Genomic DNA, 21,636 nt, shown 5'->3' with positions numbered 1-21,636 from the left:
TTCAACTCCACTGCAGATATGAATACAAAATTTGTGGGAAAGAGCAAGTAAAGGAATGAATAGTCAGCTATCACCTATGAGAAAAGCCCCAGAGACAAGCAGGGTTTTGGCTGTATTCTGAAAGAGGCCAGATAACCCCGAAGTCCAAGCACGAAAGGCATGGAACAGTTTGTGTGGAAGAAGAAACATACAGGAAAAGAAAGGAAGCAAGAATGGCCCTATTTTGGTTGAACAGAGAAAACAAATTCTGCTTAGCTGAAGTAAAGAAGTTATATTACAGACTGATGAACAAAGGGGGAAAATCTGGAAAGCAAAGCAGAGAGTTTGTGCAGGATTTATTTCCAAATTCAGATCAATTAAAATAAAAAGATGTTTGAGGACTGATTTTTTTCCCGGTAGCTCTTTGCAACACAGATGTGAAGGATGAGGGACTGCATTTACTGTGATGAGTAAAAGAATTGACATAAGGTGATAAGAGCCTAAGCCAGTACAGAAATTGGAATAAAGAGTAAAAATGTTGAACCAGTAACAAGAGAGAACCAGAATATCTGCATGTCCTAAAGGATGTGTATAGTTTGTGAAATAAAAATAACCTCCACGTGTTGAGCTTAGGAAACTGACAAGGTAATGGTACTGGGGAATATGTTACAACTGGAAAAGTTTTCCAAGTTTGGTAAATCAGAAAACAATATTGTGATATCACTGCATGTAAAAGGAAGACACTCAAGGGTATATATTCAATTTGAAGATTATTCTCTGGAAACACTGAACAGCCCCAAATAAAAGAACTGTTTTACTGACCTTCAGGGAACTTCCTATACAATGTGAGAACCCCAGCCAATCACCCTCCTGTAAACCCAACAGTTGATAAGGATTTCCCATGCGATTTCCAATAAGCATTTGAGTCCCTTATCAATACGTAGCAAAAGATCAGCAGACATTTAATGAAAGTTTAGAAGATTCCTTATAAAGCTTAAAAACTTAGATGCAAAACAGAGACCAAAACAAACCGGAGAAAGACAAATGGAGAAAACAGAAAATGCACAAATAAGAATATGTATAAAAACATAGACACATAAAAACTATAATCAGTGTCTTCAAAGCAATAGAGAAGATCATGCATCTATAAAAAAAAAAAACACACAAAGGATACTTTGAAAATGGTGCAATTTGCAGATATTCAAAATATTTGATAGCAAAATTTTTTTTTAATGTTTATTTATTTTTGAGAGAGAGAGAGAGAGAGAGAAAGAGAGCACAAGCAGGGGAGGAGCCGAGAGAGGAGACACAGAATCCAAACCAGGCTCCAGGCTCTGAGCTGTCAGCATGGAGCCTGATTCAGGGCTGGAACCCATAAACCATGAGATCATGACCTGAGCCGAAGTTGGACACTTAACCGACTGAGCCACCCAAGTGCCCCTATAGCAAAAAAAAAAAAAAAAAAAAAAAAAAAAAATTAAATTATAATAGATGTGTTAGAATGAACAATCGAGAAAATCCCCCAGACATTACAATTCTATCCACTCCCAGATAGAAAATCATAGGGGAAAAAAATAAAAAAAACAATGGGAGCAGATATCCAGTTAATAAGAATTCCAGAGAGAGAGACAATAGAGACAACTGAGGAGAAGAAATGAGCAAAGAATATATGAGAAATTGTTTCAGAATTGAAAGACATGAGTACTTGGATTGCTTAGAACAATAAATAAAAAAGACCTAGATCTAGAAACATAACAAATTTGAGAATAGCAGGGAATAGAAGAGAAACCTTAGACGTTTCTAGAAAGGAGAAAAAAAAAAGTTACATAAAAAGAATAATAACTGTTTGAGACTTCTCAACAGCATGTTTGATTGCCAGTCAATGTCTTTCAAATTTGAAGGAGAAATGATTCAGCTTAGAGTTCCATCTCTAGTTAAAGTCATTAACCACCTAAAATTATAAATTTCTGGACTTAAAAAAAAAAATTCCATGTTGACGGAAAGTATTCTTGAGCAAATGAGAGAAAAAACTATGACTTAGAAACAAAAAAGAAGGAAAAATAGGATTAAGTTGGGATACAAGAAATTGTGGCTCAAACTGCCCAGGAAGACGGGAAATTGCAGAACCCCAGCAGTGTTTCAGGTTAAAGATCTGCCAGTCCAGATTGGACATGACAAACTGTTGGCAGTAACTGAGCATTTGGAAAAGTTGTTCATGTGCTAAGAAATCTTCAGAATCAACTGGAAAAAACACAGCAATAGATAAACAGAAAGCAAAGACAATGAATAAAACCAAAACCAAATGGTCATTATTAACTTTGTTATAAAAAAGGAAGCATATCACAAATGACTCTATGGCTCATCAGCGATCAATTCTGACACAACTTTAGTAATGTAAATTGAGACTTCTTACTTAGCAAACAATTTTGATAAAACTGTACGGGGTGAATGGCAAGCAGGAGGGAAAGTGGATATGAGTGAATAGAAATATAACCCTTCAGTCATCATACTATAGAGTCAAGACATAATACCTAAAAGTGATAGATTGAGCATTCACAGTATCATCACATTATGTAAGAGAATGGAGTAAGTATGGGAAGAACCAGCTCAAAGAATTAAACAATTGCACCTGGAGATCAGGATCCAGCAATGGAGAGACATGGAGAACAAAAACTTTTGTATTACATATCTTTTAGTAATATTTGATTTTTTAAAAAAGTGTGCACATATTTACCTGGATAAAAAATAAAATGAACTTACTACTCCCATTCCCCCCAGACCCACTGTCACACTCCTGCAGTTGGCAATGTGATTATGAATGTACTTATTAAAAAGAGGCTCAAAAACTGAGTTCCTGGCTGGGGATCACACGGGGAAGTCTACGGAGTGAAAGCAGTGACATGCTGCTGGCTGTAGCACGGATCTCTCAACGTGACAATCTTCAAGTCTGACCAGAGATGGCACCTGGAAGCTAACAACTTCGGTGAAACTTGTCTTGTGAAAGTAGCTTTTATAGAGACAGCAAGATTTAAAAAAATGCTTATAAAATTCTCTCCCAGTCAAATTTGTAGACATTACTTTACTAAACATGTTCCAGATTTCATACGCAATTTCAAACAAGGGCATCCAATTCACAATTCAATTTGCACACGTTGATAAAAAGTATATGTGTTTTATCTCATCAATGTTAGTATCATGAGAGACCAAAACACTTGTCCTGTTTTTGCGATAAAACTGTCATCACAATGATGGAACCGTCACACAATGTGTGACTGCGGTTAGTGCTGACATCAGGCCTCTCTGGAAATAAATGCTTGCAGTTTAGAATAGGAAGACGTTTTATGGCAAAGAATTTTGAACTAAAGACAGTGGCATTTTGATTCGGGCTATAAGGAAAATGATGGTGATGTTGGAATATGAGACAAAGACTGGTTTTCACCAAAAATAATTAAATTTTTAACCAGTTTCTATGAAGACTGGTTCATAATTATTCCACCAGATCCTGTTAGAATACTGTTAACAGGAAAGGTCCAAGATAATTAGTAGAAAGAAGAAAAGAAGAAAAAAAAAAAAAGGGCTGACAACCATATTTTTTTCAATTAGTGTATTTAAAATTAACATGGACTAATAAGGAAAGTAGAGTTGCTAGATAAGAGTTTGGGTGAATTTTTATCATCTGCAGTACTAGGCATTCGATCCTCACTTCCATAAATAGTAACTTAAATTCTGCCTCTGGCTTATGATGTACATAGAAAGATAAAGGGTTTTTGTTCCTGTGGTTTGTTTGCTTTTCCCAATATCAATTCGAAAGTAGTTTAGCCATTGTCATCTCAATATACAGCACCTATTAATGCCTAGTGGTAGCAAAACAAAGTTAAGGTGAATTTATTGTTCAAGGTAATCTTAAAAGTCAAGTTAAATAATAAAGACAGAAAGCATTCATTATGGTGAGATTAATAAATACCGTTCTAGAAGTCAAGCGAACTCCTAATTTTAATTAAAATTTCAATTAAAAACCCTGTAAAACCAAGTGGGTCTGAACAAATACATACACATATAATGAGTCTTTAAAGGGACTCATTAATTTCAAGCACTGGTTGTAATTTCTGCTCTTAACAAGTTTTCCTTTAGAACTACAAACAGCACTTTCAAAAAAAGGTCTCTGAGCTTAAAGGGAAAGTTACCAGGTAGTAGTGGCTAAAATATACCTAAAATAATAGCTGACTTTAGGGGTTACGGATGCATTAACTCATTTAATTCTCACGACAAGAAGGTGAGATAGGCTCGAGGATTATCCTTTACGGCGGAGCAAACCTAAGTGGAACCAAGTTAAACAACTTGCCCATGGCCAATCACATCAACATACTGGCTCCTTCTTGTGGACTTTTTAAATTATTAAGGGGAGAAGCAAAAGTTTCCCCTCGCACTGCCCTGTTTACCCCCACAGTTCTCCTGGCTCCTTGGGAGTCTGTGCTGCCCTGGTGACCTAGAAGTTCACATGTGCTTGTTGGTATTTTAATCTGCCTGTTGATACAATCTGATTGTACATCCCATTCAGGACTGATGCCCGGAATTTGTGAGAGTATTAGGGCAGCACTTTTACTCTGGAACAAGCAGAGCCTGGACTGGGCTGCCAGCCCTGGACTGCTGTTGGCCTTTAGCTGTGGGGTTTTGACAAGTCACTTAACCTTCTGGAACTTCAGTTTCATCACTGATAAATGTAGATGCAAACAACTGCTTTGTAGATAAGTGGTAAGGACTGGGGATGACATATGTAGAAGAGACAAGCTGGAACAGAGGAATGAAGGAGGTATTCTCCTAATGGGGACCTTGAATGATGCCGATAATAGTAACCTGTGTAACCTTGTCTAGTGTCTATTATGGCATTTTTAACAGCCAGACTCTGAAATGCGTTTTGGGTAGTACTATACATAGTGACTACATGACTGACTATCAGATTCTTAATAATACTAAAATAAAAATAATCTGTCTGACAGGTTCTTTAAAGCAATAAAGAGCTTCTATTTTTATGAACAAATGTTATTATTAAGCTCATACTGCAACGATTTTCATAAGGAACAAAAACTTTTGGCATTAGAGAACTATAGGGAACCTGAAATGTTTGTTACCCATCTCAATTTGGGGATGAAGAACTTGGAGCATGAGGAAGTTGTATGACTTCCCCAATGTCTTAATGTTCTTTAGAGGTACAGCCAGAACTGAAACCCAAGTCTCCAAGCTTCCATGCAAAGGTTCTTTTTTATTTCTAAGAAATATCTAAACAGATTACATTAATATTTGAAACTAATAAATTCTATAAATGATTAATGATGCTGGAGGTAAACACAATGATCTTACCTGTAAGAACCATACATAACTTTCTGGCAGTCAATTAACAAAAACTTCTGTTCTAATTTTCCATGAAATTTTGCTCCTGTTTTTGAAAGATAATCTTGGCCTTTTACTGTCCGCACTCGAATATTCTAGAATTACATGTAAATATAAAGTTATAACTAGAAAAGAGATATTTTGAATGTGAAATATATGTCAATATAAAATCTTAGTACCAAAAAAGTATACTTGAAATAATCTTTTTTGTAAAAAACACATAACAACAAAAAATAGTAAAAGCAAATTTTAAAACATCACCCCCCCAAAAAACACCTAAGAAAAAGTCACTAAAAAATATAGATGTATCTTAGCATAACATAAACAGGAGGCATTATGTTACATTTATACAGAAGGGTGTTATAAACCACCTAGGATCCTATTGTAAGACAGCCTTTCAGGTTATAGAGGCATGATTCCACAATAACTACAATGAAAATCCACACTTTTTTTTAAGAAGCCAAATGTAACTGAAAACACTATGCCTAATGATTGTGATAAGTAACATCTGAATGAAAGAATCACTTGAGTCAGTGGTTTCAAGGTTATATGCATGGAGAAACTGAAGCACTCATTATGACTGAGCAAAGTTAACTCAGAAACTTAAGTGCGCCATCATCAAGAAAAGCATCTTATAGACCATCATGAGAATGTGTGGTTTCAGTCACATTTCAAAAAGTACAAGCATACCCTTCTGTGATTAATCATTATGCTATCTTAAATATATTTCTGTGTGTGTTACATATATGTAGACATAGATACATATTATATACAGATATATTTGGAATAATATAGCTTAAACTTGCCTTAAATTCAACTGAGATAAAAATGGTACACACAATTATTGAAGAAAAAACAAACATGGAATTCTTACCCTGAGTCGCTGAACTTGACAGCCCTGTTTTTCAGTCATATTTAGGAAATGACTAAAGTTGGACTCATCAAGAAGAATATATACAGATATCCCTCGAGTTGATGCCTCCACTATTTCTTTGAAAATGTCCACATCTGTGAATATATCCATCACTAAAGCAATGACCTATTAAAGATAAAAAGGTAAAACAATTTTAGATACCCAATAGGGAAATGTTTATAAATTGCTTGCTTCCAGCAATAAGATGAACCAGAAAATAATGAAACACATATTACTAATAAATGTATACACAAATGTGTATGCAGCTTCCTAAAATAGAAGATACAAAAATATATTGAAAGTAAACAAGTGACTGCATACAGATTTGTAGCACAAAATAATTTCATACCGGCTTTAAATAAAAGGAAATCTGCAGTTTAGTAAGATGCTGAGCAAAGGGTGAATCCAAATTACAGATTGCAAGGGTGCAAGTAGGGTAGCGGGATGGGACAGGTAGATGGAAGGTGGAAACAAGTGTTACATGTTTTTGTGGGAAGCATTTCTAGGGAAAAGCAAGCTCTCTGAAACTAGCTGTCAATAATAAATGTCTTGGCAGTACTGGGACAGAGAAAAAAAAAATCTTACAGGGGCTCCTGGGTGGTTCGGTCAGTTAGTTGAGCATCCTACTCTTGATTTTGGCTCAGGTCATGATCTCATAGTTCATGTGATTAAACCCTGCACTGGGCTTTGCACTGACAGCACAGAGCTTACTTAGGATTCTCTTTCTCCCTCTCTCTCTGCCCTTTGTCTGCTTGCGCTCTCTCTCAAAATAAATAAACATAAAAAAAAAAAATCTTACAGAAATGGAAACTAGGTAGGAAGGGGACAAAGCTGAGAAAAGGTATAGGATTTGAAGACTAGAAAATTAAATACATTTGCCTAAAATAAGCTTAACAGACAGAATAAGTGAAAAAAAAAAAAAAAAGGTCACAAAGGCAGTATGATTAAGAAGATGAACAAAGAGAGAAATTTCTTTAAAAACAGGCCCCTAAAATGGAGACAGTCCAAGTTAACTATTGGCAAGAGAACCATTATTGACTCTGAGAAGCAGTGGGAGTGAAATAATGCTGAAAAAAAGGGGACTCATTCGACTAACCACCTTCTACGCGCTAGAGAAGAACACAAAATCCCTGCCCTTGGTGAAGATTACATTTTAGGTGGGGGAAGAAATCAGGAGCAATAAATATAATACATAGATAAATTCAGTAATATGCTATCATATGATAAGTTTATTGGGGAAAAAAAACAGAATAAGGGAGATCATGAGCCCCTGGAAATTGAGAAGGTTGGGTTTGTGCCTTTCTGGGTAAGTCTCTTTGAGAAAGTGTCCTTTGAGCAGAGACATAAAAAGGAACTGAGTTAGTTATCAACGTGGATATCTTGAGAAACAGTGTTCCAGACAGAGGGTACCAGCAGTGCAAAGGCCCAACATCAGGAGCTTGCCTGGCATATTCAAGAAACAGCAAGTAGACAGCAGAAATGGAATGAAAAATGGAGAGTAATCACAATGCCTTGAAGGTATTATAAAGCCTTCAGCATGCTGTCCTGAATAAGACTGTAAGCTATTAGAAGCTTTTAAATTGAGGTAGTAATATATCTGGTTTATGTTTGAAAGGATTCTTCTGGCTATTGTGTTGATCCTAAGGGTAGGAACTAGGGTGGAAACAGGCAGACCAGCTAGAACTAAAGGAGCAATTTAAGTGAGGGGTGATGTTAGCTAGGAGAAGGATGGTCCTTGTCCTAGTCACCATCAGTGACATCACCATCAAATGGCCTAATGCTGGCCTTTGAGCCACAGGATTTCTGAATGGATTGAGCATAGGATGGGAGAGGAAAGGGGGGAAAGGGGGAGACTCTAAAATGTTTAGCCTCATCCACCTAAAGGACCAAGTTGTCATCAACTGAGAGAAGGAAGAATCCAGCTACACTAAATTTTAGCTAAGTTTGACAGGCCAAGTGGAATGCTAATTGGAGAAGTCTAGGCCAGACATGTCAATGGGGTGTCAGTTGTGTAGAGATGACAATTAAATCCAAGTCACCAAGGGAGACTGGATAAATAGAAAGGGAGACCAAGGACTGAGTCCTAAGACAAGTGAAGGAACCAACAACGGTCACTTCAGTTTTTGTGGAGTGGTAAGAGCAAAAGCCTCACTGTAAGGGGTTTAAGAGGGAATGGGAAGACAGATACTGGAAATAGCAGGTATGGGCAACTCTTTTTGAGTAGTTTGGCTGTAATAAGAAGCATAGAAATGAAGAGGTAGCCATGGGTAAAGCTGGGTCAAGAGGAGTTGTAATTTTTCGTTTTGTTTTAGGGTGAGAGAAATAATAGCATGTCTGTATGCTAATGAAATGCTCCAGTGAAGAGTGAACATTCATGATGCAAGAGATGGTGGGAGGTGGGTGGGGAAGGAAAGAATTGCTGGAACAATGTCTTTGAGTAAGTAATAAAAGAATCTAATGTAAACATAAAGTAATCAGAGCACAGAGAATAAAGACCAGTAAAAGATCATCCATAACATCAAGACAGAAAACCAACTATGAGGGTGCAGATGCTGGTGGAAAGGCAGGTGTGGTAATGGTGCTATGAAAGATCTCTTGTGAATGCTTCAATTTTTCCCGCGAACTGGGAAGCAAGATCTGCAACTAAGAACACCCTAGATTATGGAAGACATGTTAAAAGATCAAGAAAGGGGTATTAAATAGGATGGTAGGAAAGAGAGTAGACCACAGAAATACAGTTTAATTACAGGGCAGTAATAAGGACTCACCATAAATTTAAAACGAGAACAGTCAGCCTCACGGTGCTTACCCCAGGCTGTATTCTTATACTGACTGCACAGAAAGGAGTAAATCCACCCATCTACACCACAGCCCAGGCCCTTTGCCTGGTCTGTACTACGAATGGGAGGGCATGGAAGAATAAGTAAATAAAATGAGAACAGTCAATGTAGTTGTCAGTTACTCTCCAACTTTAGTCAGCTGCAGGGATACAAACATGGAGCAGGCTAAAAGTTTGATGTAACCTTGGATGTAGTTGTGGCCATGAGAGTATAAGGAGATTAGATTATAATGGGACTCTCCCTCTCCCTCTCTCTCTGCCCCTGCTTGTTCTCTCTCAAAATAAAAATAAAAAAAATAAATAAACTAGACAGAGGAAAAAGGATGTCATGGATGTGACAGGCAGTAAAATGGCGGTGGGATCAATGAATATGAAGTCTGGCTGGGGTTAAAAACTATTGGGGCGCCTGGGTGGCTCAGTCGGTTGGATGTCCGACTTCAGCTCAGCTCATGATCTTGCAGTTGGTGGGTTCAAGACCTGCGCCGGGCTCTGTGCTGACAGCTCAGAGCCTGAAGCCTCCTTCAAATTCTGTGTCTCGTCCTCTCTCTGCCCCTCCCATGCTCATGCTGTGTCTTACTCTGTCTCTGAATAATAAATAAATGTAAAAAAAATTTTTTTAAATTAAAAAAAGACCAGTTAACTATTAAAAAATTATTTTTTCATGTTGATAGTAATATAACAAAAAAGATAAACATGTATTATCTAAAATATAGTTATTAATATAAACATGAAATGTTACCTTTATTTACTTCACATTACAGTAGATGAGACAAAATTGGCAATGAATTGATAATTGTTGAAAGTGGCTGATAGTACATGAGGGTTCTATATACAACTTTCTATTTTTGGAAGCTTCCACAGCATACAGTTTAGAAAAAGAAATAAATAAAGGAATATTAGATACTAGTAGGTACCAGAGGGAATAAGGCAGAAATATATGTAGAAGTGATAGTCAGATGGGGATACCTGAATTAGGTTATGAAGGAGCTTCAATTAAGGCTATGCTATTATCAAGGATATGGCTGGGAGTCAATGGCTGATGTATAGGTAGGACAAGATCATGGGAGGCAAGGAACTGGTCTTTACAAGGATCTCTTAATATACAGTTGAGACAGGAATAGTATTGAAAAGAGTGATGGAGACCAAGGAACAAAACATGTCAAGAAATGAGAAGGAATGGAAGACACACATGGCAACAAGAGTCGGAATAATGTCATGGACCACTGTGAATATGTTAGAAGATGAAGAAAGCCACGGATAATATGTAAACTTGTTTTTATTTACTCTAATACAGTGTTATAACAAAATACTGGCCCTCACCCAAATAACACAAGTTGGTGATATTCTTCAAACTACCTGTGAAACATACTTCAATCAGATATTTTTCTAGGAAGAACAATTTCAATCATTTAAGTAGCCTCACATGATCCCCTTTCTTATTTATGAATGGTAGGAGGTGCCAGAAGAAGGAAACAGATAGTGATAACAACCTCATTCATGTCTTGTGCATATTCTTTATAAAATTAAGTATGTGAAAAACCTTTAAGTCACATCAAATTAATTAATGCATTTATTATGCAATAACAAGTGGTATGATGATGTAGAACATTGACATAAGGAAAATAAAATGTCCATATTATAAACTTATTTTACATAATAAATTCTAAAAATGTATGTATAGAACAGTCTTTTTTTAAAGAGAGGAATTTTTCTTAAATAAGGAAATACTATTATGCAACATGGTATTGTTTAAGAAATTAATCAGCACATCTAAAGAATTTATCTTTTATTTGATAGAGTCTCATGTAACAAATTAATTAAGACTTTGGAAATGAACAAAACACATTACCACAATAAATAAAGGTTTCTGTTTGCAAAAAGTAATTGAAGTCAGTCAGCCAGTGGATGATTCTAGCATACTAAATGTAGAACAAATTATAGTCTCTCTTGTGTGACAGATATTACACTGAATCAGGATCCAAGAAACTAGATTACACATTTTTGACAAGCTTATCTGATGTCAACTGAGTCAGGTAGCTTATCAGGACTTCTGGTTTCCTGCACCCTCACTAGATGGAAAATTATAAAAAGTCTACAGAAAATTTCAGCTGTGCCAAGAAAGGCAAAATAAAATGTAGCTCATTTTTTTTTTTTATGGTGGGTATATTCCTGGAAAGGGATAATAATTACAAAGGAAGTATGCCAAACCTGATCTGAAAGTATTAAATTCCCAGTTAGTTACCTAAATCACATCATGCTGTAGAAATGACTATATACAATGAAAGAAATATTATATACCTGATTAGTATAAGGCTTTTCAAAAGGTACATCAATTGACTTTTTAAGTCAATAAAGAAACCAGTTAGTCACATTAATGGTATTTATTAAACCACTGTGATATTATATACTATTTAAATTCTCCTTTTGCTTCTTCACTATTTCCTGTTTTATTCTTACTGAAAAAGTAAACAAATAAATGCATTCATCAGCCACATGAGACTTAGAACATTTTTAGAAAGAAATCCTGGGTCATTGTTAAGATTTGAGTGAAGGGGCACCTGGGTGGCTCAGCTGGTTAAGCGTCTGACTTCATTCAGCTCAGGTCATGATCTCGCATTGCAGTTCATGGGTTAGAGCCATGCATTCGGGTCTGTACTGACAGTTTGGAACCTGGAGCCTGCTTCAGATTCTGTGTCTCCCTCTTTCTCTGCCCCTCCCCCGCATGCACTCTGTCTCTGTCTCTCAAAAATGATAAAAGTTAAAAAAAAAAAATATGAGTGAAACTTCACATCTTTTAGTAGCTTGAGAACCTGACTCAAGAATGTTGGTTTGCACTTAACTTTTCTCACAGTAGCAGATTTTCTCAAAGTGACCCAGACACTGGAGGTCACACTGAATGAACTTAACATAAACACTGACACTAAATTTCTCATAAGTTCATAATCACGACACAATTTAAGGCCACTCAGGAGATTATATAATCAATTAAGTAATACACTGTAAAAGTAATTCAGAGGAAGAAAAACAAATGCTCCATATGTACATGGTTGTTAGGGGTGGGTACAGGGCAGAAGGAAACAGACTAACAGAGCTTCATGGATAAGCCTTACATATGAGTAAAGGGGCGCCTAGGTGGCTTTGTCGGTTGAGCGTTTGACCCGATTTCAGCTCAGGTAGTAATCCCACAGTTCCACCGTGAGATCAAGGCCTGCCTTGGGGTCTTTGCTGAGTGTGGAGCCTGCTTAAGATTCTCTCTCCCAGTCCCTCTACCCCTCCCCAAGTCTCAATCAATTTAAAAAAGGTAAAGATTATTTTTAGCCATCCAACCTGGAAGACCAGCATTGCAAAGACAAAGAGGCAAAGATTAGAATGAAAATGATACTAATATTTTTTTAAATGTTTATTGAATTAGCCTAAAGTTAAACACAAAGGTCATTATTTATGGATATGGAATAAATTTAGTTAGGATTTATATAGGTTATGAAAGGTCTTGTAAATCTGACACTGTTTAGATTTGATATGGAGTGCAATTTAAATCCTGAAAAATTAAATATCTGGCCAAAATAACGTCTTGAGAAAATGAGTCTGATAGCAATATTCATATTGAAAATATCTAAATTCTACTGAGTGATATTGACTGGAGATTATGAAGTCATTATTCTTAGTGTAATGCTCATATCTATAAGTGCACTAAAATGCCAAAAAATAAAGGTAAGGCAGAACTTAGCGATAGGATGAAAAGAACTGAAAATTCTAGACAGATTTGATAGAGAATGTTTATCACAATGTAAATGTTCAATACTTGCTCTTCCCTAGAAACGTGTTTCACAATCTTTAAATGTTAATTTTGAGCCCCATCTTATTTTTTTCATTGTAAACCATTACGAAAGAAAGCTATTAGCAATATGTTCTAATATGACCTAGATACTTCATGAAATGTAAGTATACCTTGAGTTAATGTTCTGTAGTCACAGAACTGTCATTATCATCCTCAAAATTGAAAAATTGAATATCATGCCTTTTATGCTTCAAAATACTAAGCACCATTTGAAAGGGTTTGGACTTCCTTGGTAATTGCCTGCATAGATACAGGAGGATTTATTTTTTCTAACGGAAGAAAAGCTAATAAGGAGTTCAAATTAAAAAAAAATAATAATAAATTAATGGAGTTCTATAATAGCTATATTTTTAATAAAATTCAACACAATTAGAAAACTTTGAATTGAGTAATAGAAATCAAGAGTAATGATCACTTAGGGAATATATATTTTTTGAGTCTGTAATATCAAAAGCAATGAGCTAAGTGGATTTCAGAGGAAAGAGAGGCTGATATTAAGAATAAGTGCTTTTGGCCCTTATCCTCTGCAGCCTAAGTAAAAATGTTCATTTTGTGTAAAATTTCATATATGGTGCACAGTATACTATTGTTTAGTAAGTTACAGCTTTACATTATGAATGCCTACGTTATGAATGCAGGTATTTAAGTATCTATACTAATAACTGTTATTAATATATCATTTGCTTGGTCTATCTTAAATTACCTTAGGGAAGTCACTGAAATGATTCTGAATCTCACTGATGTCTATCATACATTAAATACAGCAGAGAAGATCTTGCATTTTACTAAGTTCTAAAATTCTATATTTCAACAACTGTTGATTTACTCCCAATTACTCAACACCTGGGGGAATGTTTGGGTCATATTATGGCTGCAACATAAATTTATAGAACTAGTATACATGTGTGACAACTCCAAACAGACATTGCAAAAATTATTTCCTACATTTTTTATGTCGTATTATACGATTGAAAATACTTCTTATACCGTTAAAGAATGTGTCTGTGTTCTCCCAAAATTCGTTTGTTGAAATCCTAATTCCCTGTGTGATGGCATTTGGAGATAGAGACATTGGGAGGTAATTGGGTCACGAGGGCAGAGCCCTTGTGAATGGGTAGGGTGACTTTATCACAAAGACCCCAGAGAGCTCCTTGTACCTACAACCATGTCAGGACAGTGGGAAGACAGATGCTATAAACCAAGAAGGGAGACCCCAGCAGACACTGAATTGGCCAGCATTTCGATCTTGGACTCCAGAACTCTGAGAAATACACATCTGCTACTTAACCTACGCGGTCTGGGGTATTTTTATGTAGTCAGGATGCATTGAGACAGCTACAGAAATGAATAATTTTAGCAAAGCCTTCTATCAACTCTGTGCAAGTAGGCATCTTTGCTTTTTTTTTTTTAATGTTTATTTTTGAGAGAGAGAGAGAGAGCATGAGTGGGGGAAGGGCAGAGAGAGGGAACACAGAATCCAAAGTAGGCTCCAGGCTCTGAGCTGTCAGCACAGTGCCCAATGTGGGGCTCGAACGCACAAACGGTGAGATCATGACCTGAGCCAAAGTCGGATGTTTAACTGACTGAGCCACCCAGGCGCTCCATAGGCATCTTTGCTTTTTAAAATAGCTTTTACCCTAATACCTCAAGAAATCAGAAAGGAAAAAAAGAATTAGAAGCAGGCCTAACCAGCCTGAAAGCAAGTACGAAGAAGAGCCATACTCCTTTCTCTGATTTCAGTTAAGTCCTCTTACATGTTCTCATTTCCCTAGTACTTTCCCTAAAGTGATTCTTCCTGAAATCTGGCCTGGCAAGGGTCTCCTCGCATGAGCTCCCAGAGCTGAGGTGTTGGAGAGTTGGTGATGGTGGGGAAAAAAGAGCCCAAGCCTTCCAAGCCTATATGACCACAGTAACAGTCCGCTTGACAAAGCCTAAGCAGAAGCTCCCCCTAGTAATGACACTGGGAGCTGAGACAAGGGGGAGATAGCCCCAAAGCTGGTTCCATTCAACCAGCAAGTTATAATCCCCCCGACTTGGTGCAAAACCCAACTCCATCTGTCAAAAGGATTTTTTTTAATGTTTATTTTTGAGAGAGAGAAAGAAAGAGAGAATGAGTCAGGTATGGGCAGAGAGAGAGAGACAGACAGACAGACAGACAGACGGAGGCAGAGAGAGAGGAAGACAGAATCCCAAGCAGGTTCCACCCTGTCAGCGCAGAGCCCAATGCAGGGCTTGAACCCACGAAGCCATGAGATCATGACCTGAGCCGAAACCAAAAGTCAAACGCCGAACCAACTGAGCCACCCAGGTGCCCCAGGAGTGGAAAATTCTTAAAAACTTAACTTATAGTCTTATAAAAACTGTAATTTTAAGTAAAACCTCTATTTAGACTAAAACATATTTAATTATTCTAAGTATTCTATAATTATTGGGTTAGTTAGGTCTTGTAATTAACTCCAAAAACTTGAGTATATTTACTTTGTTAACTAGCTCCCAAGGTAGGTATAACTAAACAGATCAAGTGTTTAATTAATTTTTGTGGGGATGAAGTAGCTACATGGTGTCTTCTCTCAAGAAGGGCACCATTTTATAAGATTTATAACATTTGTAGAACTATCAATGTGTTATCTGCCGTAATAAAATTATGACCAAACTACTATAAGGGAAAAATTCCTTCTAAGAATTGTATGTCATCGGTACCTGGAGCCTAGATGAGGGAGGTGCCTCCTTAGATCTTGTTAAATAAGGGAATGAGACTACCTTCTAAGAATTAAATGTCATTAAAGAGTGGATCAAAGCACCACTCCAGCATCTGTTAGCAGAGAGACTGAGGTCTGAACAATATGACTACAGCCAAATGAATCTAGATAAATGACAGTAACATAAACAAGAGTAGATGCTTCAACAGAAGAAAATGGCAGTTGGTTGGTAAATTGTGGAATCAGAGTCACAGAGATAAATACTGCCCACGTTCATTTAAGTATTGTCCAGAAGGACAGGGGAATGACTGAAGGCATGAACTTGACCTTTCTGTACTATTGGCCAAGTAGAGTTAGTTTAATAATGGCATCTGAGCCAGATGCATTTTAAATGTCATGTGACAAGTTCCTCTTATTCCAATTTTGTGACCTTCAAGTATATGAGGGCTTACTATGCATAATGCCACAGGGGGAGAATGAGACAACTAGGTAACTAAAATCTGTTAGGACAGTGAGCCCTTAGAACTGGTATTGTTAAAATGGCAATCTGATGTCAGACATCATTATTCAAAACTTAGTTAAAATAAATTTATTTATTTCATTTTATTATAGGGAGAGAGTGCATGAGCAGGGGAGAGGGGCAGAAGGACAGAGAATCTTAAGCAGGCTCCATGCTCAGTGTGGAGCCTGGTGTGGGACTTGATTCCATGAACCGGAGATCATGACCTGAGCAGAACTCAAGAGTCAGATGCTCAACCGACTGAGCCAGCCAGGCCCCCTCCCCCACAAAAGAATGTCGCTTTAAAGAAATGGATGAGGCTCTTAAGTCCAAGGTTCAGAATTTAGGTCTTGTTAAGTTGACTAAAGTTAACTTCTTTCCTGAGACTCCTGGGAGGTCTTTTTTATTCTGAAACAGAATCATCCATGTGCTTGAAATGGTGTGTATGTGAATTTCTGCAATATAAAGGGGGGTCTGTTATGAAGAAAGGAGTGAAGGGCACTGCAGTCAGAAAGAGAAAGAGGGAAGGAACAGTAAAAATCAAGGTGTGTTAGGAACTTTAAAGAGGAGGAAGGGTTTCGGTAATGGGAGCTGAATCATAAGGGAGGCTCAGAGGCAAGGCAGCACTAGAGTGGGAACAGCTAGTGATCCAATTCTGCTGAGACATGGAAATCTGCTGAGGAGTTAGCCATAAGGCTAGCAAGACTAGAATGGCCAATTTGGCCCAGAATGCAGGGGAAGTCCTTGAAAGCCCATCCAATCACAGATTCCATAAGGCACAAAGGGTTAACAGTTAAAGCTTTATAGCCAAAGAATGATGTGATCAAAACAATACTTGAGAAGATTAATATGTTGGTATATATGGGACGAGTTAGAAACTGGAACACCCACCTGCAGGCAGTGGAGTTAGGGGGATTTCAATCCTAATGCAGCATAAACGTATAGGATCCCAATGTGGATGGTGAAGCAGGAATAAAAATTAGGGGTGGAAGTAAATTTGCAAAGGATGTTTTGACAAGACTCAGACTCAGTGGCTGAGGGCTTCAGGAACACAACACAGAGCAGCTAGCCAGGGATCACTAGGGATAAGAGACCTAAATTAAATGCATAATTTTTGCACCATTATAAGAAAACTTAAAATTCAAAAGTAGTGTTTCATTTTTGTATGTAAGGAAAGCCCATACGATGTGACAATGTGCTAAAAAGTTGTATTCTTTGACTTCTCTACCTACCTATAGATCCATTCACCAATCTGTCAGTCTATCCATCCATCCACCCACCCACTCATCCATGCTTTGTTCTTTTTTTATTTATTTATTTTTTTTAACCATTGAAACTTCAGCATTAGGCAAACTTGAAAAGCTGGGTGGACACCAAAAGAATAAAATAGGAAAGAGGTGACTTGGCTGTCGGTGTAAGATCTCAGTGGTGTTAGAATGGCATGAGGTCAGCACAGGAGGAAAAGTCTGCCTTTGAATTAGGTTATACGAAAGTGCTAAGACCACAGGGAACAGAAAACGGGTGGTAACTGAAAGAAACAACAAATACTTCTCGGTTGCAGGTAAAGTGTTCCTTTAGGTGTGGCCAGGAAGAGCTTAGACCATGGGCTTGCGCAGGAATGAAAAAGAGCTGGTGTCAGGAATCCCATAAGAAGTTAAAGGGACATGAAGAGTCCGCAGTGTAAAGTGAGAGACCAACTGTGATAAAAAAATTAAAATAAAAAAAATTCACTTCTCATTGACATTTTACCAAGTGTTTGAGAAATTTCCCAGCAATTTTCAACAACTATCAAAGACATTTATGTAATGAACAGGGAAATTTTAATATTGACTGGATATTTAAAAAAAACTTCTTAATGTCTATTTACTTTTTGAGAGAGAGAGAGAGAGGGAGAGAAAGTGGGGGAGGGGCAGAGACAGAGAGGGAGACACAGAATCCGAAGCAGGCTCCAGGCTCTGCACAATCAGCATAGAGCCTGATGTGGGGCTCAAACCCACAGACCGTGAGATCATGACATGAGCTGAAGTCGGATGCTTAACCAACTGAGCCACCCAGGCGTCCCAATACACAATGGAAATTTAATAAAATTAATGATTTTTTTAGGTTTGATAATGTAGTTTTTTAAAAAGCCCTTATGTTTTAGAGAATGAAACTGAAACAATTATAGACATTGTATGTGAATTTATTTTTAACTTAATTCAGCAGCAGTGGCAAATATGGAAGAGGCAAAATTGACAGCAAGTTGATAATTACTGAAACAGAGTGGTGGGCACAAGAAGTTACATTATATTGTTTTCTCTTTCATGTATGTTTGAAAACTTCCCTAACAAGATAAGCAATCATGAAACTATCTAGACTTTGACTGGATCCATCTTATCACCTCTCTCTCTTCTTTTTTTCTATGTTTATCTTCTTAGCTCATGTCATCCATGCTAAATTTTCCATTTACTTTTGTACTCATTCTTCCTAAGTCACTTTTAGAGTTTTCCTTTTCTTCTACAAATGTCTGTCCCTACATATCTATTTGAATCTGGGATTAGCCACTCTCTAGCGGGGTAAACTCCAGAGAGAAAAGTTAATGTAAGCCTCAAATTTCTCATCTGTCAAATCAAATAAATAACTCCTATCCTGTAGGGATTGTTGGGGAAATTAAGATGATGTATATCAAGTTGTTGGTCAGTGGCCCATGATAAAGGATGGTAAGCATCATATGCACTTGACAAAGGATCATTAAATAGTTCTATTATTAAGAAAAAATGTTGGTGATAACACAGCTTGAAGAATAGACATTTTTATTGTATTTGAGCAGAACTTCATAGCTCCTAATTTAACAAGAAGATGAGTAGAGTGTTTCACATTTCTCAATTCATTGTTCTCTTAATTAATAATACTGGCCTTAACCAAATTATTCCTGAAAAATTAAAACAACTACCACAAAACTTTCTATTCCTGCTTTAAAAGGCTACATTCTTTATTTGGGCAATAACTATTTCCCTTTAATGTCAACTACAAACAACTAATTAACAGGACACAAAAAATCAAACCTACTTCATGGCAAAAATACCACAAACCCTATATATTCTAGTAATTTCTATTTGAATAAGAACTTAAATATCAAGGAGTTCCATTAAAGGCATGAAATAATTGTGATGGCTTTTGTATTTAATACAATTCATCATTCCAGTGTCTCTACCCTACAGTCAAATTATATTTCATCCCCTGATAATTTAATTCGACTACTCCTCTTTTCTCTATTGGGTAATTTTCACAATACTGACTTCTGTGAGTTGTGTAATATTTTTCACGGAGCTTGAAAGTTACAAGATAGCATACCTACGGTATAGGTAACAGGGTTTCTAAAAGCTAGCAGATATGGACAATAATTTTCAGGAGACCATCAAGCTAATTTGAAAAACTTCAGCCACATCACTTGGACCATTTCTTGTGTAATCCCTCTCCCACAAACTTCACGTTTCTTAAGCATTTTGAACACCTAATGGCAGTCATTCTATACAAACAAATGATACAGAGACCAAAACAGCAAATGTTTTTTAGTTGGGCTCTAGTAAGAAGACACAGATTTTGTATTTTATTAGCAGCTATTTTATTTTTAAGTTTTCAACAATATTATTAAAATCCCATTGTGAATATCTTCACTTTCTCTGCTAAGAAAATTATAATCTGTTTGTTTTCCTAAAGTAGTTCATTAGAAGAGACTGGTCACATATCTACATAAAATCTATTTCTGTTTTATTATTTTGCATCTGAAAGTTGAGGTTTTATCAAAATGAGATTGCCATCAGAAGCAGAAATAATCACACTTATTCCAACCATTTTCATTACATTAAGCCCAAATGTTTTTCATCTGTAAAATTAAGAAAGTTCCATGCCTTTATATATCACCTTTGATTGATATTCTATATAAATGTCATTTAAAAAATAAAATGTGTTCCATATAATACATCCTCAAGCAGTCAGTCAAGCTGTAAACAGAGGAAAAAGGAAAGTCAATGATTAAAGAGGAACAAAATGAGATAAGGACAAAAAACAGAGAAACTATACAAAATAGCTCTTGGAATAATACATCAAATTTGTACTTCCATTCTAACAAAAATCAGACTGGAGTTTCAATTTGGGCAAATAATTTTTTTTTTTTAATTTAAATATGCCTGCAATTTAGGTTTCTTGAGAGGCTTCACTGTTGGAAACAGATCAAACGGCAAAAGAAACTTACACCAGATAGGCATTAAAACATTCAGATAATCAGAGGAGAAGAAAAAAATTATCCAAATCATTAAAATGTAGAGCAATTCAATAAGAAATCCAACCTGAAGCTTTTATCGTTAAGCTAATGAAATGCAGCAGTAAGACTGCCAACTGATAAGGGACCCAAAGTACTTTGTCCTCTGAGAAGAGTGTAGAAAAGGGTTATACAAAATACTCTTGGGGATTTAAATATCCGAAAGAATTCATCATTTAATTAATTAATTCATTCATTTATTCATTAATTTCAAATCTTTAATTAAATTCTATTTAGTAAATATATAGTGTAATATTGTTTCCAGAAGTAGAATTTAGTGAATTATCACATACACCCAGTGCTCATCACAACAATTGCCCTCCTTAATACCCATCACCCATTTAGCCTATCTCCCCGCCTACCTTCCTGCAACCCTCAGTTTGTTCTGGATCATTAAAAGTATCTTATGGTTTGCTTCCCAATCTCGAGATCTCTCCCTTTGGTTTTCCCTTCATTTTAAGTAACATATTTAGTTTTGAGTTAAAGTACAATTCATGAGGATCTAGAAAAGACTCCCAACTTTACTTCATATATCCAGTTAAAAGATCATCTCACAGTTTTTTTAGACTTAATGTTAGATTTGCCCTTTTTTAATTGAACTCAAGCCTTCTAAGTAAAATTTAGGGGCATCTCTTTCAATTCTAGCACCTGGATCAGAAAGTAAACATACCACCAGTTAGCGACATTTTTATAATATCAAAAAAGTTATACAATATTTGCCTATTATACAAATACAGTTTGTCTAATTCTATCCACAGAGTAAAAATTACAAAACAAAACAAAATGAGTCAAAAACAGAATAAATAAAGAAAAATAGCAATATTTTCGCAATTATTCCAGGGACAATGGCATTTCCCTTTCATACTGGAGTATGCACATTTTTTACAAAATTGAGATCGTGTTATTCACATAATGCCATATGCTGTATATTGGTCATTATAGAATATTCTCCTATTATACAAACTGTCATAACATCACATGTTCAGAAAAGATAGTTCTCCAAAGCAGTGTGAAGAATGTAGTCTGGACACAGAAGGACCAGTTAGAATTTCACTGCAAAAGTCCAGAAAAGTAATTGGCAAAGAGGATTGTATCTTCAGAGTTCTGGCAGAAAAATAGATTTCCTTCAGAGTTTTAATGTTGAAAAAGTTATAAAAAGACTATTTACAGAAATGTGGGCA

The 21,636-nt window shown here is 36.4% G+C and overlaps 1 protein-coding gene and 1 non-coding gene across 3 annotated transcripts in view; one reads left to right on the top strand and one right to left on the bottom strand.

Moving 5' to 3' along the window:
* FAM83B (family with sequence similarity 83 member B) overlaps nt 1-21,636 on the bottom strand; it is a 90,960-nt gene that overhangs the window by 8,319 nt on the left and 61,005 nt on the right. For both annotated transcript variants that reach the window (XM_045498574.1, XM_045498573.1), the window contains exons 3-4: nt 6,242-6,406; nt 5,338-5,462 (exon numbers count right to left, since the gene is read on the bottom strand). In XM_045498574.1, coding sequence (XP_045354530.1) covers nt 5,338-5,462; nt 6,242-6,406 — 290 coding nt within the window. The remainder of the gene's footprint in view (nt 1-5,337; nt 5,463-6,241; nt 6,407-21,636) is intronic.
* Nucleotides 9,081-9,195, top strand: LOC123610069. The gene has a single exon (XR_006718094.1). It is a non-coding gene; the product is annotated as a small nucleolar RNA SNORA51 (small nucleolar RNA).

Source organism: Leopardus geoffroyi, chromosome B2, assembly GCF_018350155.1.
Source record: "Leopardus geoffroyi isolate Oge1 chromosome B2, O.geoffroyi_Oge1_pat1.0, whole genome shotgun sequence".
In the NCBI taxonomy this organism is placed as follows: Eukaryota; Metazoa; Chordata; class Mammalia; order Carnivora; family Felidae; genus Leopardus; species Leopardus geoffroyi.
Note: the sequence above shows the minus strand (reverse complement) of the source record. Positions and strands in the feature narration are given on the sequence as shown.